General features: G+C 38.0%; 1 protein-coding gene across 1 annotated transcript in view; it reads left to right on the top strand.

Annotated features, from left to right (window-relative positions):
- The first annotated feature begins 247 nt into the window (after window positions 1-247).
- The window catches only part of LOC150092976 (sorting nexin-24-like), a 93,558-nt gene continuing 71,892 nt past the window's right edge, over window positions 248-21,913 (top strand). Inside the window, exon 1 of the mRNA XM_090413267.1 lies at window positions 248-367. Within this exon, the coding sequence (XP_090269393.1) occupies window positions 305-367 (63 nt within the window). The 5' untranslated portion in view covers window positions 248-304. The remainder of the gene's footprint in view (window positions 368-21,913) is intronic.

Below are 21,913 nucleotides of genomic sequence, written 5' to 3'. Positions count from 1 at the left end.
TGATATATTTCATCCACATGGATGTATGGATTGTTATGAACATTTTTGCTTCAAACAGTCATTACTACCACTCATTGTTTTGAATTAGGATTCCATTGGAAAGGAAATCATTTAAAAATAAACAAAGAAAGCATTTTAGACATTCCATTTGGGAATTGATTTAACTTTGTAATTTTGTTTTATTTTAAATTTCAAAAGAAATTATAATTATTATCAAAATTTTTATTGAAGAATTTTTATATTATAGGAAGCTTGACACTTACATGGCTATGAATTATTTTAAAAATTTCTTCCAATAATCGCAATGTATCGTGCCTTTATACCAAGTTATCGTCAAGTACAAAATGATCATAGCAGACAGTATACTGTGAGTATTTTTCTTATATATTTGTTGACAATAATGCAACTTTATTCTTAAGTTTTCATTTCTGAAAAAACAGAATTCAGCCAAACTCTCTTTGTTGACTTATTTTTAGATTTTGTTTTATAATTTAAATTAAAAAATAACATGCAAAAATTTAGGCTGTTTGTTTTCAATTCAAAGTTAATCAGCAAAATTGTGGCATTTTATTTAAAATGTTGCTCGTTACAGTCATACCCCGACTTATGCGAATCCGAAGTTATGCGGTTTCTTATATGTATGTATTCCCGTCCCGCTTCACGCCTCACCACTAGTCGTATCTTTCCTGCACCTACTGCATTCGGCAGTGCACATATGTTGTGAACAAGCACTGACATGTTTCGTGCGGTCTCCATTCATACACGATTTTTATAGTCTACAAACCTTGCGATTGTTTAATGTGATGTTCTTGATAAAAATTTTATCACATAAAAAATAATAATGTCATCCAAAATAAGCAAGTCCGATTCTTCTACAGCTAGCAAGAAAAGAAAAACATTGACTTTGGAAACAAAACTCAACATTATTAAGGATTTTGAAGGCAGAATGAAAATTTGTGAGTTAGCAAAGAAGTTCGATCTACAGGAGTCCACAGTAATAACAATCATAAAAGAAAGGGTTACAGATTTTGGAGGACATAGATTCTAACGAGGAACGAATTGTAGCCACAAGGCAAGGAATAAAAAAATCATTAGCTTGCTATGAAGAAATTTTGCGTGAGAAGAAAAAAAACATTATGCCGTCAGACGAATCTATTAGATTTATGAAACCATCGACATCGAAATAACTTTCTTTTTTTATGTACGAAAAACTACAATTATGATTATATTTATTAAAAAATATAGGTGTTTTTGTAAACCTTTGGTCCCAATTAACTAATATTTTGTATATTTGTATATATAAATTACATGCATGTAATTTATATATACAAATTTATATATATATATATTTATATATATATATAAATTACATGCATGTAATTTATATATACAAAGCAGAGAGCTCCCGAAAGCTAAGTATAATTTTGAGTGAAAATTAGAATATAGGTTAAAATCATAACAAAATTGTCTAATTTTGGTAGATTGTTGTGTCTGTGTGATTTTGGTGTGAATTCCGTTATTTAATTTAGTATTTAACGATACGTTTCATAGATTTGAATATAGCACCAATGCGACGTAAGATAATGGTGTCCAAAAACTATAATGTGAGAGAGTTTGTCCAATGTGATGTGTGTGGGATGTATGCATTCCCGAATGAGGCTGAAGTTTGGATTGAAAGTGGTAGTGGTGGGAGAATGTGCAGAAAGTGTAAGCAAAGTGAGGAGTTGAAGTATGTGTCAGGTTGTGAGACAGTTATGGTTGAAGAAAGCCAGAATGTGAGTGAAAATAGTGGCTTGATAGAGAATTGCGATGTACAAGATGGCAATGAGAGCAGTGATCTAAGAAAGAGTGAAAGCAACTATACAAAAAGAGAAAATGGTTTGAATGATAAAAAAAATGAGGAATTATTTGTAGGAAGTGAGATCGCTAGGTTGTGCGCAGTGATACAAAATGCGCAGCTGCAATTAGAGCACCTGCAAAGCTCTTTCCAGAGTGATTCGGCTAACGTAAATAAACTGCGTAAGAGTGGGAGAGTTTCTGAAATGAAGGAAAGAGTGTTGTATGGTGACTCGTTATTAAAAGGAGTGATAGATGGGAGTGTAACTAAATCGTACTTACCGGGTGCGAAATTTAAGGATGTAAGTGAGAGTATTAGAGTGCAAAAACAGAGGGTGAAAGAATTAATAATTGTGGCGGGTACGAATGAATTGAAAGGTGATAAATTTTTTATGAGAGAGGACTTGAAAGTATTGTTAAAGGTAGCGAAAGAAAAGAGTGACAGAGTTAGAATGGTGAGTCTGTTGCCGCGGTATGACAGAGAGGAGTTTAGAAGGAGGGCCATAATCGCAAATGACATTATGCGCAGGTTATGCAGACGGTGTGGTGTGGAATTCGTGGACGTGTGGAATGAGTTTGATGGGCGAAAGGACTTATACAAGATAGATGGCCTGCATTTGAATGGACTTGGTGTGCGGAAACTGGAAAAAGTGTTGCTGAATGAAGTGAAAATGGATGTGCAGAACCAGGGAAACTAGAACTACCAAGGAGGTGGGGGAGTGGATATGCAGACATCAGTGAGACAGTTGAGTGTAAGAATATATATACCTGAGCCAGCACTAAGGACAAAAAATGAGAATGGGACATTTTGAATAACGCATCAAGATAGGGGTGGGACAAAGGGATCACCGCATTTCATGTATACTAATGCTAGGAGTATTAAGAACAAGAAGGAAGAATTTTTGGCCTTGATTGGCTCTTCTTGGCCACAGGTTATTGGCATTAGTGAAACATGGCTGACGGAAGATGATATATTTAGTGGGATAGAATGTGTAGGTTATAGTGTGTTTAGGAGGGACAGAGAGAATAAAATGGGGGGGAGGGTGTTATTGATGAAAGCTGATGAACTGCAGCCAATGAGAATTGAAGTTGTATCGCAGGATAGTGAAAGGAGCTCATTTGAGGCTATTTGGTGTGAGATTGAGACTGGCAGAATAAAATATACAGTTGGGTGCTGCTATAGACCAGGTGATGGAATAGATGGTGGAGATAGTATGCATAAACAAATTGATGAAATATGTGGAAGGACGGTAATTATTATGGGGGATTTCAACTATGGTAACATTGATTGGAAGGAGGAGAGGACACATGTGAGGAAGGAAAAAATGGATTTTATTCAATTATTAAGGGATAACTATCTGAGACAGCATGTAATTGAAAATACTAGGGGTGTGAGAGTGCTTGACCTGGTAATAGCATCTCAGAATTTGACTGTAATAAATATGACCATGTTGCCACCTATAGGCCCCTCCATGTGGGGCACCTGTTCGTGGTGGAGGAGACCTCCCAGTGATGGTACTGGCCCTTTTCATTCTTCCTCTTTTTCTTTGCTTTTCTTCCCATATTCTTTGCTCTACTTCTCCTGAGTCTTTTTCACTATCCTTTTTCCAGACCACCATCACTGGGATCCAACGCCCTGCTGCCGTGTTTGCCGTGCAGTGCGACCCGTGGACATCCGGAAAGAGGGATCCTGGTAGTCTTGCATTACTTTGGCCCCTACTTCGGCAAGACAGGTGGTCCTGGATGGCCCAGCCAGGATCAATCGGCTAGTGGGCTTGCCTGCAAGGGTCAACGGTGTTGCAGTAAGTCTCTCACCCCATGGTCCGGGGTCGGGATACTAGACCTGCTTGCCGGTATAGCGTCCAGGGTAGCCCTGGCATTCCACTCCTCAGCGCATTCTTTGCTTGCCGGGTAGTGGGCGTCCATGTGTGGCTCCGTGGTGGGTGGGGAGCTTTGGCGCCAAATTAAAATTCCTTAAAATATGAATTCTTCATCCTCAAATGTTTCAGGGACCCCTAACAAAGTCCCAACCAAGTACTGATAATATAGACACAGCCTATGGAAACAGAAGTAAGAAACAAAAGATATCGGATACTAACAAAAATGTACCAACCTTTTTAATCATTCATGCAACAGGTGAAAAACCAATTGGGAAAATGTCACCCTTCTTTATCCAAAAAGGTTTAGAAGGACTGGCAGGATCTCCCAAAACTGTCAAGAAATTACGTTCTGGTGATATCCTCGTGGAAACAATGTGCAAACAACATTCCGAGAAACTACTGAGAGCAACAACAATGGGTGGAATACAAATTGCAGTAACACCTCACAGAACACTCAACTCCAGTAGAGGAGTGATATCAGAATGGGATCTCCTTGAGGTTCCTAATGAGGAGATATGTTCAGAGCTTAAAGAACAAGGGGTTATGGGTGTGAGACTCATCCTGATACGCAGGGATGGTTGCCTGGTCCCAACCAAGAACATCATCCTTACTTTCGATACACCTAGACCTCCAACATCTGTAAAAGCAGGGTATCTCAGCTGTCCTGTTAGAATATATATCCCTAACCTGCTGAGATGCTTTAAATGTCAAAGATATGGACATGCCCAAACTGCCTGTCGTTGTTCTATTACCTGTGCTTGATGTGGTAGTAAAGAACATGAAAATAAATCTTGCTGTGAAAAAAAAGCTAAATGTGTCAACTGTCAGGGAGATCATCCAGCATACTCTCGTGCATGTCAGAAATGGAAAGATGAAAAAGAGATACAAAAAATAAAAACAGAACAAAACATAACATATCAAGATGCAAAAAGAAAGCTAGCCACCATTACACCTGTTCTACAATCCTCTTATGCTGGAAAAAGTAACAATTAAAAAAGTGCAAACAGCAACTCAAACATGTATGTCTATTCCACCATTTGATAATTTCACCATATCTGAACTTTACGATCGTAAGTGCTTCTCTGTTGAACACATTAATCACAAGATCTATGGCCTTACTCCAAAGACAACTTCAAAAATCATCCCATTCATTGAAAACTCATCTGTCAAAAAAATTATGGTGGAGACTTCACTCAAAGATAAACCACCAGACACTTGCACAGAAAAAATGGATACCTCAATACCCACTGAAAGCAAATTAAGCATACCAACTGACCCTAACAAATTTGATGTTTTGAACACTCTACCAGAGGAAGAGATGGACACTGGCCGTCCATACTTCCCAAAAACAGTGGATAAATCTGACAAAGGTAAGCCCTCAACCTCTCGAAAACCAGACGTCAATAAAATCAAAACAATAGGAAAATTTTTACAATGGAACTGTCGTGGGATCCGCCAGAATATTAATGATATCAAGATGTTGTTGCAGAAACACAAACCTTTCTGTTTCTGTCTACAGGAAACTTACTTAAGACCCAATGAGGACCGTATCTTTAGGAATTTCACTGTTGTACGTAAGGATAGAACTGGAGATGGTCCTGCTCAATGAGGAGTAGCTATCCTAGTGGGCAGTCATACTCCTTTCCATCAGGTCCAACTTAATACTCCTCTAGAAGTGGTAGCGATTCACTTCTCTGTGGGATTCCTTATTACAGTATGTTCAATTTATTTACCACCAAATGCTGAGCTAAATGAAATTGATCTTGATAACCTTATCTCGCAACTGCCTGAACCCATACTTTTGATGGGTGACTTTAACGGTCACAATACTCTATGGGGTAGTGCCAACACTAATAGACGAGGTCGAAGCATTGAAAAAATTCTTGATAATAATAACCTTTCCCTTCTAAATAATAAACTCAATACTTTCTTCCATATGCCTACCCGCTCATATTCTGCAATTGATCTTACAATCTGTTCCCCTTCCATTCTTCCACTGCTCATGTGGGACGTTGAAGAGAACATATATGGAAGTGATTACTTTCCTGTTCTTTGTACAATGTCTTCACAGGAACCATGTTCACCCACACGGATACCTATATGGAAAATGGACCAGGCTGACTGGAACACTTTCTCTCATCTTGCAAAATTTAATGCTGATGCCATCAGTCAAACACCTATCAATGAAGCTGTAAAATATATAACAGAATGCATTGTCCAGGCAGCAACAACCTCCATCCCAAAAACATCATCTCGATTTCCAGTCTATCCAAAGCTTTGGTGGAACCCAGAATGTCAGGCAGCCAAAAAAGATCAACACAGAGCATGGAGCATATTTCGTAGATACCCCACCACATCAAATTTAATAACTTTCACGCATGCTCGAGCCAGAGCACGTTTTGTAAGACGTCAGAGTCAAAAACAATCATGGATCCAATTTACTACATCAATTAATCAAATGACCAGTCCAAAAATTGTATGGGATAAAATCCGGAAAATGAAAGGCAGATATAATACACATTGTTTGTCCACCTTGGACTATAATGGAAATGTTCTTGCTGATCCCAAAGCTATTGCAGATACTTTAGGAGAAACTTTTGCTAAAATCTCAGCAACAGCTTCATATTCTCCAGAATTTTTAATGCTGAAAGAGCAGCAAGAGAAAGAAAGGCTTAATTTTTCTACCAACATTCTTCAACCATATAATCAGCCATTTGTCAAGGAGGAACTAAAAAGAACTCTCCTACAATCTCACACTAGTGCAGTAGGACCTGATGACATCCATTATGAAATGATAAAACATCTACCATCATCTTCTATGGATCTTCTTCTCTTATTATACAATAGAATACTTGCAGAGGAAGGGTTTCCAAATTCTTGGCATAAGTCAATTGTCATTGCTATCCCAAAACCAGGAAAAGATCCAACACAAGCAAATAATTATCGACCCATTGCTCTGACCAGCTGTCTTTGTAAGATACTAGAGAAAATGGTTAATGCCAGACTTCTCTGGTATTTAGAAAGCAACAGTCTTCTTTCCAATACACAATGTGGTTTCTGTAGACATTGATCAACTTTAGATCATTTATTTTGGTTAGAAACATGTATAAGAGATGCATTTCTGAAGCGAGACATCTTGTCTCTGTCTTTTTTGACATGGAAAAAGCTTATGACACAACCTGGAGATATGGCATATTAAAAGACCTCTATAACTTAGGTCTCAAAGGACACCTCCCTATATTTATTAAAAACTTTCTGTCCGGGCGAACTTTCCAAGTCAGAGTGGGAAGTATGCTATCTCAACCATATCTTCAAGAACAAGGTGTTCCCCAAGGCTCTGTCTTAAGTGTAACCCTTTTTGCTATTAAAATTAACTCAATCATTGAAAAGCTTCCTCCCACTGTAGACAATGCTCTGTATGTTCATGACTTCACAATATACTGTCACTCACGTAACATGAGAGTAATTGAAAGACAACTTCAACAAGCAATTGATCATGTCTCTCTGTGGGCTCTTAATAATGGGTTTAAGTTTTCAACAGAAAAAAGTGCCTGTGTACACTTCTGTCGAAAACGCACTCATCACCCAGATCCTGAACTGAGAATGGGACCTACTGTTATTCCAGTAACTACAGAAACCAAGTTCTTGCAACTCGTTTTTGACAGAAAACTCGCATTTCTAGCACACATTCGTCAATTAAGAGAAAAGTGCAAAAGAACTTTGAACCTCCTTCGCACTCTATCCTCTACTGGGTGGGATGCTGATCGAGCTTCATTGCTCCATCTTTATCGTGCACTTATACGTTCAAAGCTGGATTATGGGTCCCAAGTCTATGGTTCGGCAAGACAGAGTAACATACGATGGTTGGATTCCATCCGTCATCAGGGTATACGGATAGCTACTGGTGCCTTTCGCACCTCACCCACTCCAAGTCTCTATGTAGAAGCAAATGAACCGGCTCTATCACTTCGAAGAAAACAGTTGTCTCTTAATTACGCCCTAAAAATAAAATCTCTCCCCGATCACCCTACATGGAATAGTATCTTCTCTCTGCGTTGGGAAGCTCAACATCACACACATCAAACTGCTATACATCCTTTTGGTATGCATATTAAAGAAACTATGCAAGCTGTTAGTATAAATGTTGACAACATTAGCTACACTAAACATAACAACATCCCTCCATGGCAGGTTTGCACACCATCTTGCAACCTCTCACTTTGTCAGCTACAGAAATCTTATACCCATCATCCATCTACCTGCAATCGTTTAATGCACACAGAGCAGCACACGTTGATTTCTTACCCATCTATACTGATGGTTCAAGAACTAACATCTCTGTTGGCTGTGCTGCTGTGTTTCCTGACATTATTATTTCAAATCGGATCCCACCTGACTGCAGTAATTATACAGATGAGTTGCATGCCATTCAGCTTGCACTTGTGCATATAAAAGAAAACTGCTACCAAAGGTGTATAATTTATACAGACTCATTGAGCTCTTTACAACCTATCTCTTAGCTTGTAAAGAGCTCATACATAAGAGCTCATACATAGATTATACATAGTAGATCTCTTCTCCTATGTATGATCCTCATCCAGTACTTTATGAAGTGCTACACCTGCTTCACAAAATGAAAATCCTTAATTTCTATGTCCTTAGTTTCGATGTGGCTGGGAATCCAGTTCTGCTGGATTCCCAGCCACATCGGAATCAAAGGAAATGAGGCTGCAGATGCAGCTGCTAAATCAGCTCATACCTTCTCCACATACTATCTGACAGTTCCATATACAGACTACAGACAACTTATAAGATCAAAGCTAATTGCTCAGTGGGAGTTAACATGGCAAGAAACATCAACAAACAAATTATATAACATTAAACCTGAAATTAAACATTGGCTTTCTAGTCAACGTACAAAGAGAAGGGAGGAGGTTGTCCTTGCTAGGCTCCGCATAGGTCACAGTCACCTTACGCATTCTCATTTACTGAGAGCTGATGACCCTCCCATATGTGAAAAATGCAACACACATCTTACTATTCATCATATTCTGGTAGATTGTCAAAAATTTACACGAGAGAGGAATGAAATTTTCACCTATCTAACCAAGCCATATACACTCAGGGAAATGCTAGCAGACGCAGGCAAATTGTATGATGTTTTTCATTTTTTAGAAAGAATTAATTTGTACAAACACATTTGACCATAAATTTGTTTATATGTAAATACGTTTTTGCTTAACTTAACTTTTATCTTTTATTTGTAATATATCTGACCAATTATGTATTATCATAGGCCTTGATCTTATATATTTGTATCACTCTGCTGTAATTTTGTTAATATGTAAATACCATAATGCTAAACTTAAATTTTATGCATCAATGCTGTATATAATAATTCCTTTTATTAGTATAATAATGTTTGTTGTAATCTTCCTAGATGTAGACACTGCTTTCCTTGACTTGTTTTGTATATACATATGTTAACCTATAATTATCTATTTATGTACTGCTGAAACCTCTGCAGTAATTTTGTTTATATGTAGATATTGTATCACTTAACATGCATTTTGTGTATGCATCTTATTTATTGCTTTATTTTTCGAATACTCATGTAATGCTGTAGGACATCTTACGTATTTGTGTACTTTCTAGTAATTCTGTTTATATGTATTCTAAATTCTGTTTCTACTGCATTACTAAATTTAATTTTCATACATGCATATTGTATAATAATCCCTTTTTGCCTATTTTTGTACTGCTATAAAGGCATCTATTATAATTTTACATATATGTAGATACTGTGTTCCTTGGCTTAGTGTTTCATATTTTATGTATTAACTTATATTGTTAACAATTTTTGCACTACTGTAATAACCTCTGATCTTGTGTGTTGCTGTGCCCTTTGCAGCAGTTCTGTTTACCTAGAGATGCTGCTTTATGAAATTATTTTTCTGTAAATGCTTATAACCTTTAGTATGGTACAGTATGACCTTTGTAGTTTTTGTACCAAATAAACTAGAAACCAACCAGCCACCTATTGGTGAGAGTGATCATAAGGTCGTGACCTGGGAGGTGGTTAAAGGTGTGGAATTTTCGATTAAGACACGATATATGTGGAATTACCATGCTGGCAAGTATGACAAGCTTAGGAGATTGCTTGGATCAGTGCCATGGCATGTACAACTGCAAGGGCTGGACGTTGATAGAGCATGGGAAGTGGTCAAGGAGCATTTACAGGAGGTTATGACTGATTGTATACCTAGGGTCCAAATAGTAAAACAAGTAGGGGTTAAATAGATGAATAACACCATTAAACTTGAGCTGCAAAAAAAAGAAACAACTGTGGAGGGAATTTAAAGAAAGAGGTGACCTGCAGGCACATGAACGGTATAAAGTGCAGGCCTGAAGGGTAACGAGTGTGGTAAAAAAAAGCAAAAGCAGATTATGAAAGGAAACTAGCTATGCAAACAAAAGAGAATCCCAAACAATTCTTTCAATATGCTGAAAGCAAGGAAAAAACTGTACACGGCAAAATGATTTTAAGGAATGACGAGGTAAGGAGGTCACTGAATCAATCGATATAGTGGAGTTACTGAGTGCGCACTTTTATGATATACAAAAGTATATCATCCAGGTGGTGACATTGAAAAAATGAAGGAACCATTAGTTTATATGGGAATTGTGATGAATGAAGTGGAGGTGAATAGTCTATTACAGAACCTTAATGTGAATACATCTGTGGGATTGGATGGTATACCGGCACGGGTCTTGCGTGAAGCGGCTAAGGAATTATCAGTGCTCTTGACCATGTTGTTTAATCTGAGTCTTGGGTCTGGTTTAGTCCCGAAGGTGTGGAAAGAGGGGGAAAATAGTTTCCCTGCATAAAGGAGGATCCAAGACTACGGTTGCAAATTACCGACCGATCAGCATATCAGCAGTCGTTGTCAAGGTCTTGGAGAAAGTAGTCAAGGGAAAAATACAAGAATGGATTGATGAAAATGAGATACTGTACAGGGGACAGCATGGCTTTGTGAAGGGTAGATCATGCCTCAGTAACTTGCTCAAGTTTTATAACAAGGTGACGGCTGAACTGGATAAGGGAAATGGGTTTACACTGATACTGCTGGACCTGGCAAAGCCGTTTGACAGGATACCACATGGAATTCTAATCCGTAAACTACAACATATGGGAATGGATATAGGGTTGGTGAGATGGATAGGTGGGTGGTTGATGGAGAGATATCAAAGAGTAGTTTATTCAAGAGTAGAGTCCAAAAGATGGCCTGTGACTAGTGGTGTGCCGCAGGGTTCTATTCTTGGACCACTGCTGTTTAATCTGTTCATTAACGATATAGGGAAGGATCTAAGTGGAACAGTTCATTTGTTCGCTGATGATTCAAAGTTGGGTAGGGCGATAGTGAATGCAGAAGATGTCAAAGTCTTGCAGGATGATTTAGATAGATTGGAGTTCTGGGCAAAGGAGAATGGATGTCAATTTAATGTGGCAAAATGTAAGGTTATGCATTTTGGGGTGAAAAGATTAGCAGCAGTATACCACATTGATGGAACTGTACTCCAAGAGATTGATGAGGCCAGGGACTTGGGAGCATTGGTGGATAGGGAGAAGAAGTTTAGAGGGCACATTGCAAAAGTAGCTAAATCAGCTCATCAACTCACTTGGTTGTTGAAAAATACCTTGACGAGCAGAGACAAGCAAGTTATTGTACCTCTGTACCGAGCCTTGATAAGACCTCATCTCGACTATTCACCTCGGTTCCTTCTTGATGGTGAGGAGGTGGAGAGGATCCAGAGGCGAGTGACTAAGATGATAGCAGGTCTATGGAATGAACCATATGAGAACAGGTTGAAGATTTGTGGGTTGCAGAAACTAGTTGATAGGTGGAAAAGGGGAGATATGATTGAGACATTCAAATTGCTAAAGGGATTCTATAGGATTAATTCAGAGGATATTTTTGAGATCAGGACTGGTGGTGGGAGAACTAGGGGACACCTATGGAAGCTGGGCAAGAGTGTGGTTAGCAGGGGTGTTAGAGCTGGGTTCTTTACTTTTAGAATGGTAAATGAGTGGAATAAGCTGCCAGAGTCTGTTGTGGGTGCTATGACGGTGAGCAAGTTCAAGGCAAGGCATGATAGATGCTGTGAGAATGTCGTACAGTTGTGTGGACATGATGTTTAGGGCCTCCCTTGATGAGTCTAAGGACTCCCTGGAGTTGCCCGAAATAATTAAAAAAAAAAAAAAAAAAAAAAAAAAAAAAAGCAAAATTATACCACTAGTTATGCGAATTCAACGTATGCGCTTTTTGTTGGTCCCACCTACCGTGTAACTTCGGGGTATGACTGTATTTTTATACAATACAGCACATTCTGCATTACCTCCATCATATTTTCAAAATTTAGCCATTGTATGATATTTTTTTAAATAGGAAGTACACAGATATGATGCCTATGTGTGCATAGATACCTGTGCAACTTTGTCCTTTTCTTCTCTTCACATGAGATGTTTGAAGACATGCACATGGCATTTCCTAGGCTTTTTATGTGCATGAAGTACCATGGTTTCTTCTGCCACAAAAATGTGTTATTAGTAGGTGTCTGCTTGGTACTGAAAGAAAGACGATGGACTGGCAGTTTGGGACATAGCCGATCAAATTGTACTTTTTATTGACTTAAACCACAAATGCATATGATGGTACATGATGAGATTTCATGCTGCCTGGGGCAGCACTTGGTTAAAAAAGGCCCCACTGTTTTTTTCAGGGAACCAGGGCAAACCGTGAAAAGTCAGCTTCTGGAATAAGCACCAACTCAACATCTAGAAAAAGAAGAATAAACCCAACATCAGAAGAACTGAAGGTAGGAATCTTCAATATAAGGAGTATTAATGGAAAGGATATCAAACTTGTAGATGTATTAAAAAAGTACCAGTTGGACATAATTGGCATTACTGAGACAAAGAAGACAAAAAAACGGGTGAGATATTACTAAATAATAAATATAGGATGCTATTTTCAGTCAATAATGATCAAGGAAAGGTAGGAGTAGCAATAGCATTCAACGCTGAACATGAAGATAAACTTCTTGATTGGAAAGCAGTTTCAAGTAGAGTTATGTGGGCAAATGTCAAAATGGGAAAATTGACAATAAAACTCATTTGTACCTCTTGTCCCACAGATGGTTCTAAGGAAGATGTGGAGGAGTTTTTTGCATAATCGAATAGCAACTGCCATAAATAAAGTAGAAAAAGTGGTCCTCGTTGGAGACCTGAACAGTAGAGCAGGCATGTAGGAACATTTTGGGATAATTTGGAGAAAAGAGCTAAGCTAATAATAATGATGATAGGTATTTGCTGGGCTTCTGCTCAGGACATGGACTAGTCATTACTAACACCATGTTTGAACATAACGATGTGCAAACGTTCACATGGAGAGAAGACACAAGAAATAAAAAAGCCTCATTGACTACGTCATTGTTGATAGTGATATCATAAGGCTCCTTCAGGATACAAGAGTGTACAGAGGATTTCAAATTGGAAGTGACCATTACTTAGTACTATGCAGGATAAAAATGGATATCACAATGAAAAGAACAGTATTTAAGAAAGTTTTGAAAATAATTCACGTTGAGCAGCTTCTACCATTTCTCAAGTATGTATAGTGATGGTGATGGATCTCAAGTATGTATCACTGTCTGGTAAGATATATACAAGTAAGTACTTGTATATATCTTACCAGAAAACTCAGTAATGAAATGCCTCTGTAATTCTCACATTCAGTTTTATTTCCCTTTTTATATATATGGGTACTATGAGAGTTCTACTCCAATCATCTGGAATTCGTCCCCTCTGTCCAGGCCCTCTGAACTATGCAGTGCAGCCACTGTATGACTTTTATACCTCCATACTTGAGCATTTCTGGTTGAATATCATCTACTCCTGCTGCCTTTCCACATTTCAGGCTTTTGATAACTTTTTCTACTTCAAGTATGGATATGTATTCCTGACTGCATGCCTGGTCAGTGTTTTTTACCACTGTGCTGTCATCACTGCTTGTTTCATTTAGCAGTTTATTAAAGTAATTACTCCATACTTAAAGGATATGTTTTTCTCCTGTTTTCATTTCACCTTTATCATCTCTAATTCCTTTTACAGCATCTTTCCTCCATTTCTGAGCTTCTTCAACAACTTTCAGAATATGTTGCTACCTTCTTGATATTTATTTTCTATGTTTTCTAAAGTCCTCCCGTGACTTTTGTTTAGCCAGTTTTACACAGTGTTTAACTTTCTTACATTTGACTCTGTATGTTCTCCAAGAATGCCTTTCCACATTTCAAGCCATCAAAGGCTTGAAATGTGGAAAGGCAGCAGGAGTAGATGATATTCGACCAGAAATGCTGAAGTATGGTGGTATAAGAGTCTTACAGTGGCTGCACTGCATAGTTCAGAAAGCCTGGACAGAGGGACGAATTCCCGATGATTGGAGTAGAGCTCTCATAGTACCCATATATAAAAAGGGAAATAAAACTGAATGTGAGAATTACAGAGGTATTTCCCTACTGAGTGTTCCTGGCAAGATCTATGCAAGTATACTTGAGAAACGGTTGAGAAGAATTGTGGAAGAAAAGCTTGGTGAAGAACAAGCTGGATTCAGGCCAAATAGAGGCTGTCAGGATCAGATCTTCACTTTACGACAAATAGTCGAGAAAGCATTGGGAATATAACAAAGATCTGTATTTAAGTTTTGTCGATTTGGAAAAGGCATATGACAAGGTGCCAAGAGAGAAGCTATTCAATACGCTGCAGTTATATGGTGTCAATGGGTCATTATATCAAGCAATACTTAGTCTTTATTTGAGTTGTGAGTCAGCAGTTAGAATTGAAGGAAGTACAGGAAGATGGTTTAATGTTAAATCTGGTGTGAGACAAGGATGTACATTATCCCCTCTGTTATTCATTATCTATATGGATCACATTATGAAGGAATGTGGTATTAAACCTGATATCAAAATTGGAAATGTTAATGTCAGCTCTTTGCTTTATGCGGATGATGTTATACTTCTAAATAAATCCGCTACAAGTCTGCAAGATTCTCTGACTAAATTGAATAGCTGTTGTAATAGATATGGTATGAAGGTCAGCAATAAAAAGACAAAGACAATGAAAATAGTCAGAATCATTGAAAATGTCAACTGTGTTGTGAATGGAGAACCTGTGGAACAAGTAAAACATTTCAGCTACTTAGGCACAATTTTTACTGAAGATGGTAAACTAAATATAGAAATAGACAACAGAATCAGCAAAGCTGGTATGGTGGGAAGTCAATTGAATAAATTCATATGGAATAAGAAAGAAATTAGTCGGAACACTAAATTAGCTGTATACAAGACTGTGTTCAAACCAATTTTAACTTATGGATCTGAGAGCTGGGTCAGAAGTAAAACACTTGACCAAAGACTAGAGACCGCAGATATGAGAGTCCTGAGAAAGATTAGAGGCATGAACAGATGGCATCAATGGCAATATCATATTAAAAATGAGGATATTAGGAAAGAACTTGACATTGTCAGCATCCAGGAATGCGTTAGCAGAGTTAATCTCAGATGGTATGGTCACTTAAATAGAATGGGAGAGGAAAGATTAGCAAAACAAGTGTTCTCTGCCAGGTTGGCAGGAAAATGACCCAGAGGAAGACCAAGATATAGGTGGATTGATACGGTACAAAGTGCCTTAGACGATAGAAATATAAGATCTGATAATGTTGGAGTCTTGACAAGTAACAGACTGATTTGGAGGAAAATTGTAGATAGGAAGTTAGTAATGATGTAATTTTTTCATGTAGTACTGTCATATCCTGTACACCCCTTGAGGGTACATGGCAGGAATTTGATGATGATGATGATGATGATGTTCTCCAAGAGCACAAGCTGACTTATTTGCCAAGAACTTTTGATATGCTTAATTCTTTTTCTTCACTGCTTGTTTAACTTCCTTGTCCACCATGGAGTTCTGATTTATCTATCCTTGCACATAACCTCACCACATGCCTCTCTGGCTGAATCAATCAGTGTTTTCTTCAGGGCTTGCCACTGAATCTCCAAGGTGTGGTTGCTGTTCTCAAACTCCTTCATTTTTTCTTCAATAATATTTGTGTATTTTAAACTACAGTTCACATCTGAGAGCTGCTCAACTTTTATTCTCTTTAAAAATTTCTTGAATGTTCTTCTTTGCAATATGAAATTCAATTTTATCCTGCTCAAGACTAAATGGTGATCACTTCCAATTTCAAATCCTCTGTACACTCTGATGTCCTGCACCAGTGGGAAAACATCACTATCAACAGTAACCTAGTCAATGAGACTTTTCTTATTCCTTGCCTCTTCTCTCCATGTTAATTCATGCACATTTTTATGTGGAAAATTGTGTTAGTAATAACCACTCCATGTCCTGAGCAGAAATCCAACAGGTATTTGCCATTATTATTATTAGCTTTGCTATTTTCTCAAAATATTTTTGTATGTCTGACGATCATTTCCTACTTTGCTATTTAGATCCCCAACAAGGACCAACTTTTCCTTTTTCATTGTGTCAGTTGCTTTCTCTAAAGTCTCAAAAAATTCCTCTACTTCTACCATAGTAGAACCTTCTATGGGACCATAGACACAAATAAGTCGCATTGTCCAGTTCCCCCCTTCTTATATTTGCCCACATCACTGTTAAATTGTGAATGAATACAATTCACTAAGCAATATTTCATTCATAATTTGACAAGTTAAAACCCTTGAAAAGGATATGCTTGTATTTTAGTATAAGTTGTATATAGCCTGACAAATATTGGATACCGTAATTAGTGTAAAACTTGTGAATATTCCCGTGTAAAATACTTACTAAATTGTATGTTAGACAATGAATTTAGTATATACGTATTTTCTGTTAGATTTGATATAAAAGAATTACTGTGTAAATTGCATATAACCAACTGAGATTATAAGGTCAAAGTACGTGGGCAAGATACCAGATTAGTAAGTTGCCTCAAGCAGTCATGCGTGCATACGGCACGTGGCGACCTAAGTTTTTGGGGAGGACGCTATGAAAAGGCAAGACCCATGAATGCAAAGGAATAACGTGTTGGGTGAAAATTTAGGGTTACAAGGAGTTCCAGTAGGAGTTGATATAAAAGGGCTGGAACCCCCCCCCCCAAAAGGAGCTTTTTGTCTGGAGTCTCTTTTCTCTCTCAATGGCAAAAGTCGGAGGTGTCGGGTCATGATTAGAGGGATCGCAGATTCCAAGCCCTAAAATGAATAAATAGAGGATTCTCGAAGAAATGGACAACTCCCGGAAAAGATAGTGGCCAGGTAGCATGCCTTATGGATGCAGAATTGCCTCGTGCTAAGAATATTCTAGACATAGATGATTGGTATGCAGACTCCATGAGGACCAACCTAAGTTGACAGGAATTTTAGCCTTAACATAGAGGGAAGAAAATGTTTGGCAGGAATCCAAGAATCGAAAGGACAAGCATGAGGAATCCTCGAGTTCGGTATAGTAAACCTTTAATCAAGTAATGTGCGAGAGGAAGGTAATTGTAACTTAAGGATCATAGACCGTCATAAAGTTTTGAGACTATCTAAAATTAAGACAGAACTGTGATATTTTGATCATAGTCAGTGAGCAATATGTACTATGTATTATAATTGTACTTGTGTTGATTGCTAGCCATGTTTAAGAGCTGTAGAGATATCCAGACTGCTTGATTAACACCTAGAAATCATTATTGGTTTTATAATCTAAGAATGCGAGCTTTGAATCTTTGAACATAATGTTTTTGTAGTATTAATTACTGTGTGATGTATATTCATTAATTTTACTTTGTAATCTAGTAGTACACTGATATTTGAAGGTTCTTTATTCTGTATGATGATCATTATGTTAAATAAACCTTTTGCTCTTATTAATATGGTTGCCTGTGTCTAAGAATCCGATGCACCACTCATAAATTATTCTAATAAATTCGGATCTAAGCAGGAGATAATTGTTAATTAAGACCACGACTGCAAACATGGTTGATTATAGAAGGTATTGATAAATTAGTATAGAAATATATTAGATTAACCACGTGCATATCTGAAGGTTCACTTCTTGACTGAGAAGTTTTTCCAATCTAAGGATTCTGGGTGGTGCAACAGAACAAAAAAATTTTCCCGGAACCTTAAGAGAAGTTAACTTCAGAAGCTTTGTTACCAAGGCGTTGGCTTAACCTTCAGACAATCCCTTTGTAGATCAGACTCGCGCACATGATAATCTAAAGGACTGAAGTATATAATAGTAAGACAAAGACAGACACATTATAGGCGCTGCTGAGATAGGACAAAATTATTCAAGAGATAGTTAAGTAAAGGAGTTAAGCCATATTAAGTAAAAATATTACCTACTACTACTACGACACGTTATAACAAATGCGCAGCCGATAGGATGTGAATTGAAAATCTTAGACAGTTTACAGTGAATAGGTTTCGGATTCTGACCGGGCATTTGAAGAGCAGAGGTTAAAATTTGAGTAATTTGAATATTTCCTAGTATAGTACATTGTAAACTCAGGTATAAGCATGTCCACTCCTACTAGTAGTTCAGGAATGAACAATACAGAGTTCTTTAGGTGTATAAATCCACAACAGGTGTTCCCGCAATTTTTGGGGGAAGAAACGGACGACATCATAGCGTTCTTTTGCTATATTGAAGAGCTAAGAATGGCTGGAGGATGGACAGACTTTCAGCTACTGGTGCTACTCTGCAGTAAGCTGGTAGGGAAGGCCAAAACCTTCCTATACTCCTCCCCTGTTCTAAAAGAGACTCTGGAATATTCTAAATTTAAGGAAGTCCTAATCTCTCAATTCTCTAAATTGAGAAGTTTGGGGCCTAACTTGTGGAAGTTCCAGAGATGTTCTCAAAAGGACAGAGAAAGTGTGTCTGATTTTCAGAACAGATTGTTAACTGTGGCAAGTACCCTGAACGTCTCGAATGAGGAAAGACCCCACTTGGACTGCTGGCCTTGTTAACATCATTGAGGAAGATCGCAACTCAATTAAACAACAAGAACAGGAGAAAGAAAGTAGGGAGAGGAAGGATAAGTCCAAGAATAAAAGGGGAAGTGAGGGAAATGGTGTTGAAGCAATCAATCGATTAACAGAAACCATTCCTGAATTATGTAATGTCAGATCTATGATTAAACAGGAAGTAGAACGTCTCCAGCAACCTGTTATAGAAACACTAGACGAAGTAATGAAATAACTGGGAGCAATATCCATGAGAGCCCCAGAACCATTCCGCAACACGAATGAAGGAACTACAAAGCTGATTCGCGAAGAGGTTGAGAAGTTACAAAAGCCTCTGCTTGATCAACTGGACTCAGTCATGCAGAAACTGACAACAGTGGCCTTACAGGACATCTCTGAACATCCATCAAATCTAAGAAGGACCAGTGATCAGAATGAAAGAAGAGAACCACCCTGATGTTACAATTGTGACGAGATTGGTCACCTTGCCCGCAATTGTTTCAGCAGTAAGAGGTACTCCAACAAAGGTTACAAGGAGGAACCTAAGTCCCATGTATACGTGAATAGGACTTGGAACAGAGGTCAAAGACGTAAAGGGCAATCATATGAAATGATAGTAGAGGGAAGAGTCTGTGCGAAATATTGTAAGGCTCTGATAGACAATAGTTCTCAGACCTCCATCATTTCAGGGGATTATTTTAGAATATTGGAGCCTTATGTAAAAGGAGAAGTTTTGTATCTCAGGAAGTCTGTGAGAATATCTGGAATTACAGCCTCAACAATTCACGCGACCAAGTCAGTAAACTTAAAGGTGTACTTACCTGAATTCAATCTGTGTGTTTGGCATGAGTTTTTGGTTCTGCCTAGAAGTTCTTTCCCACACATAAAGTTGATTCTGGGGAAAATGATTTCCTAATAAGATATAACTTCACTTAACTGGGCGACATCCTAGCCGGCATGAAATTCTGTCATGTTGTACCATCATTTGAAATTTTGGTTTAAGCCAATAAGAATACAATTTGGTCAGCTAAATCCCAAATTGCTAGCCCATCCTCGTCCATTCAGTATCCAGGTAGATACCTAACAGAGTGCATCACGAGAAGGTGATGATTGAACATTAGGTCAGAAGCCCTGGTCAATTCTCCGCATTCCTTTCAAGGCTATGTGGTGGTCTCCTCTCAGTTATATAGCTTTGAACCTTAAGCACCCCACGCACTTCTACAGACATAAAATACCGATGTCATGTTGTTTGCCCCAAGCAAACAACATGACGTCAGCGTACGTGCGATAGCGGGGGAGAGAATGGACGCTGTGACGTAATAGCACGTGAGAGTTCGCTGGACATCGAATAGGGCGAGAAATGCCGAGAAGAAAAGAGGGAAATATAAGGGTCATGCGACCCTGAAAGAAGTTTTTTTTTGTTCTTGGATCTCCTGTGTGTTCCCTTCTCGTGGTGGCGAAGGGTGCCAGTGCCTCCGTACCGGAGGGATTCCGATTAAGGCAGTCGTGGGTCTCGGTGGCAGTATCTCCGCGGAAAAAAGCAAGTCCGGCTGTCCGCAGAAGGCCAGATTCCTGTGAACCTATGATGTAACAAAGAATCATAGGGGAAGACTTTGTTTGTGTTTCACTGAATATGAATGAAAGATTTGTGCCATGTTAATATGTTATAAAAGGGAACATTAATGATATAGGATAAGGTTGTATTGCTATCACTTTAGAAGGATATTGAATTTATTCTTATTGTCTGTCGATGTGTTAAAGTTCGCTTTTATATTGAATGAAATTAAGGATATGTTTAGAGTGAAGAATTGACAAATTATAAAGAGATTGTGAAAGATATGAATGTTATCTTGAGTAGTCTGACAGAGCTATGGAGTTTTGGAATAACTGTGATAATAATACATAGATAATGCATTAGAGAGTGTTAATATAGTTCTTACTTTAGATAGCTGCTACATAATATGCTATAAGTATAATAGTAGTGTTTGAATGTTTTTATGCTTTGTATGGATCTCCCTTAAGATGGGATTTGAATTAATGATATTAAGTGTATCTACTTTTGAAAATTAATAAACCTTGCTTTTGATTCTAACAAAGACTTTCTGTAATTTCTGGAATCCAATGCACCTCTTATAAAATATTAATGCGAACCTATGCGGGATATTAGAAAAGGGTATATTTTGGCCACATCTGCAGAGTTGATAGGTATCATTAAGTACTGTCCTGAGATTACCTCTTGGTTGTTAATATTAATAATCTAATAATGCTAAGTGGCACAGCGAAACAAATAAATTTCTTGGCGTTTTACGAGGGGTAAATCTCGGACACTCTGATACTCTGGTACTGCCTCGATCTCGAGGAAATTCCATTGTCCCTCAGAGGTACCATGTGTTACCCAATAGAGTTTATTACGGAGATATAGCACAAAGGTTGAAAATAGTTGTAAATGTAAGAAAGCGACACAACAAAAGCAAGGCCAAGTTTTTCAGCTTTATTGCTGTTGATATAAGATAGGTATTCTTACACTCATTTTTTTTTTTTTTGAACAAACATCCTGTTTGTCCAAAGTATAAGCAGAGACATTCACACTAAACCTAGTAAACAGCAGGGAGGAAGAAAGGGAGCCATTTATCTTTCATAGATAGTAACCAGAAGATTTTGTTGATAAGGAAGAATGTAGGAACTAAACTGCATCTTTTCAGGATCTTTGGTTGTCTCCAAGGTGCCTGCAATGTATGGGATAGTGACAGCATACAAGTTCAGGGTTCTTGGGGTTAGACTTGTATGTATCCAAGATGCATTTAAACTTCCTTGAGGTGGAGCCATTCTGTAGTATGATGCATTTGATGGTGTTCAGTTCATGTTGGAGAGCTTGGGAATTGGAACAGATAGCATGTGCTGTATTGAGCAAGGATTGGTAGATGCCCATCTTTTGAAATGGATGATAGGTTGAATCTTGTTGTATGTAGCAGCCTGTGAAGGTAGGTTTACAGTTAACAGTATTCTAGATGGTATATGTAATATTCCGGATGGGGCATGGAAAAGGAAGATGACCAGGAAGGCTAATCTTTCTTCCTTTTCTTTTTCCATGGTGAAGTTGATGCATGGTTAAGAAAGTTGGTAGAGAT

The sequence above is a fragment of the Typopeltis vanoorti genome, chromosome 24 (assembly GCF_054136105.1).
Source record: "Typopeltis vanoorti isolate ZY-2024b chromosome 24, IOZ_Tvanoo_1.0, whole genome shotgun sequence".
NCBI lineage: Eukaryota > Metazoa > Arthropoda > Arachnida > Uropygi > Thelyphonidae > Typopeltis > Typopeltis vanoorti.
Note: the sequence above shows the minus strand (reverse complement) of the source record. Positions and strands in the feature narration are given on the sequence as shown.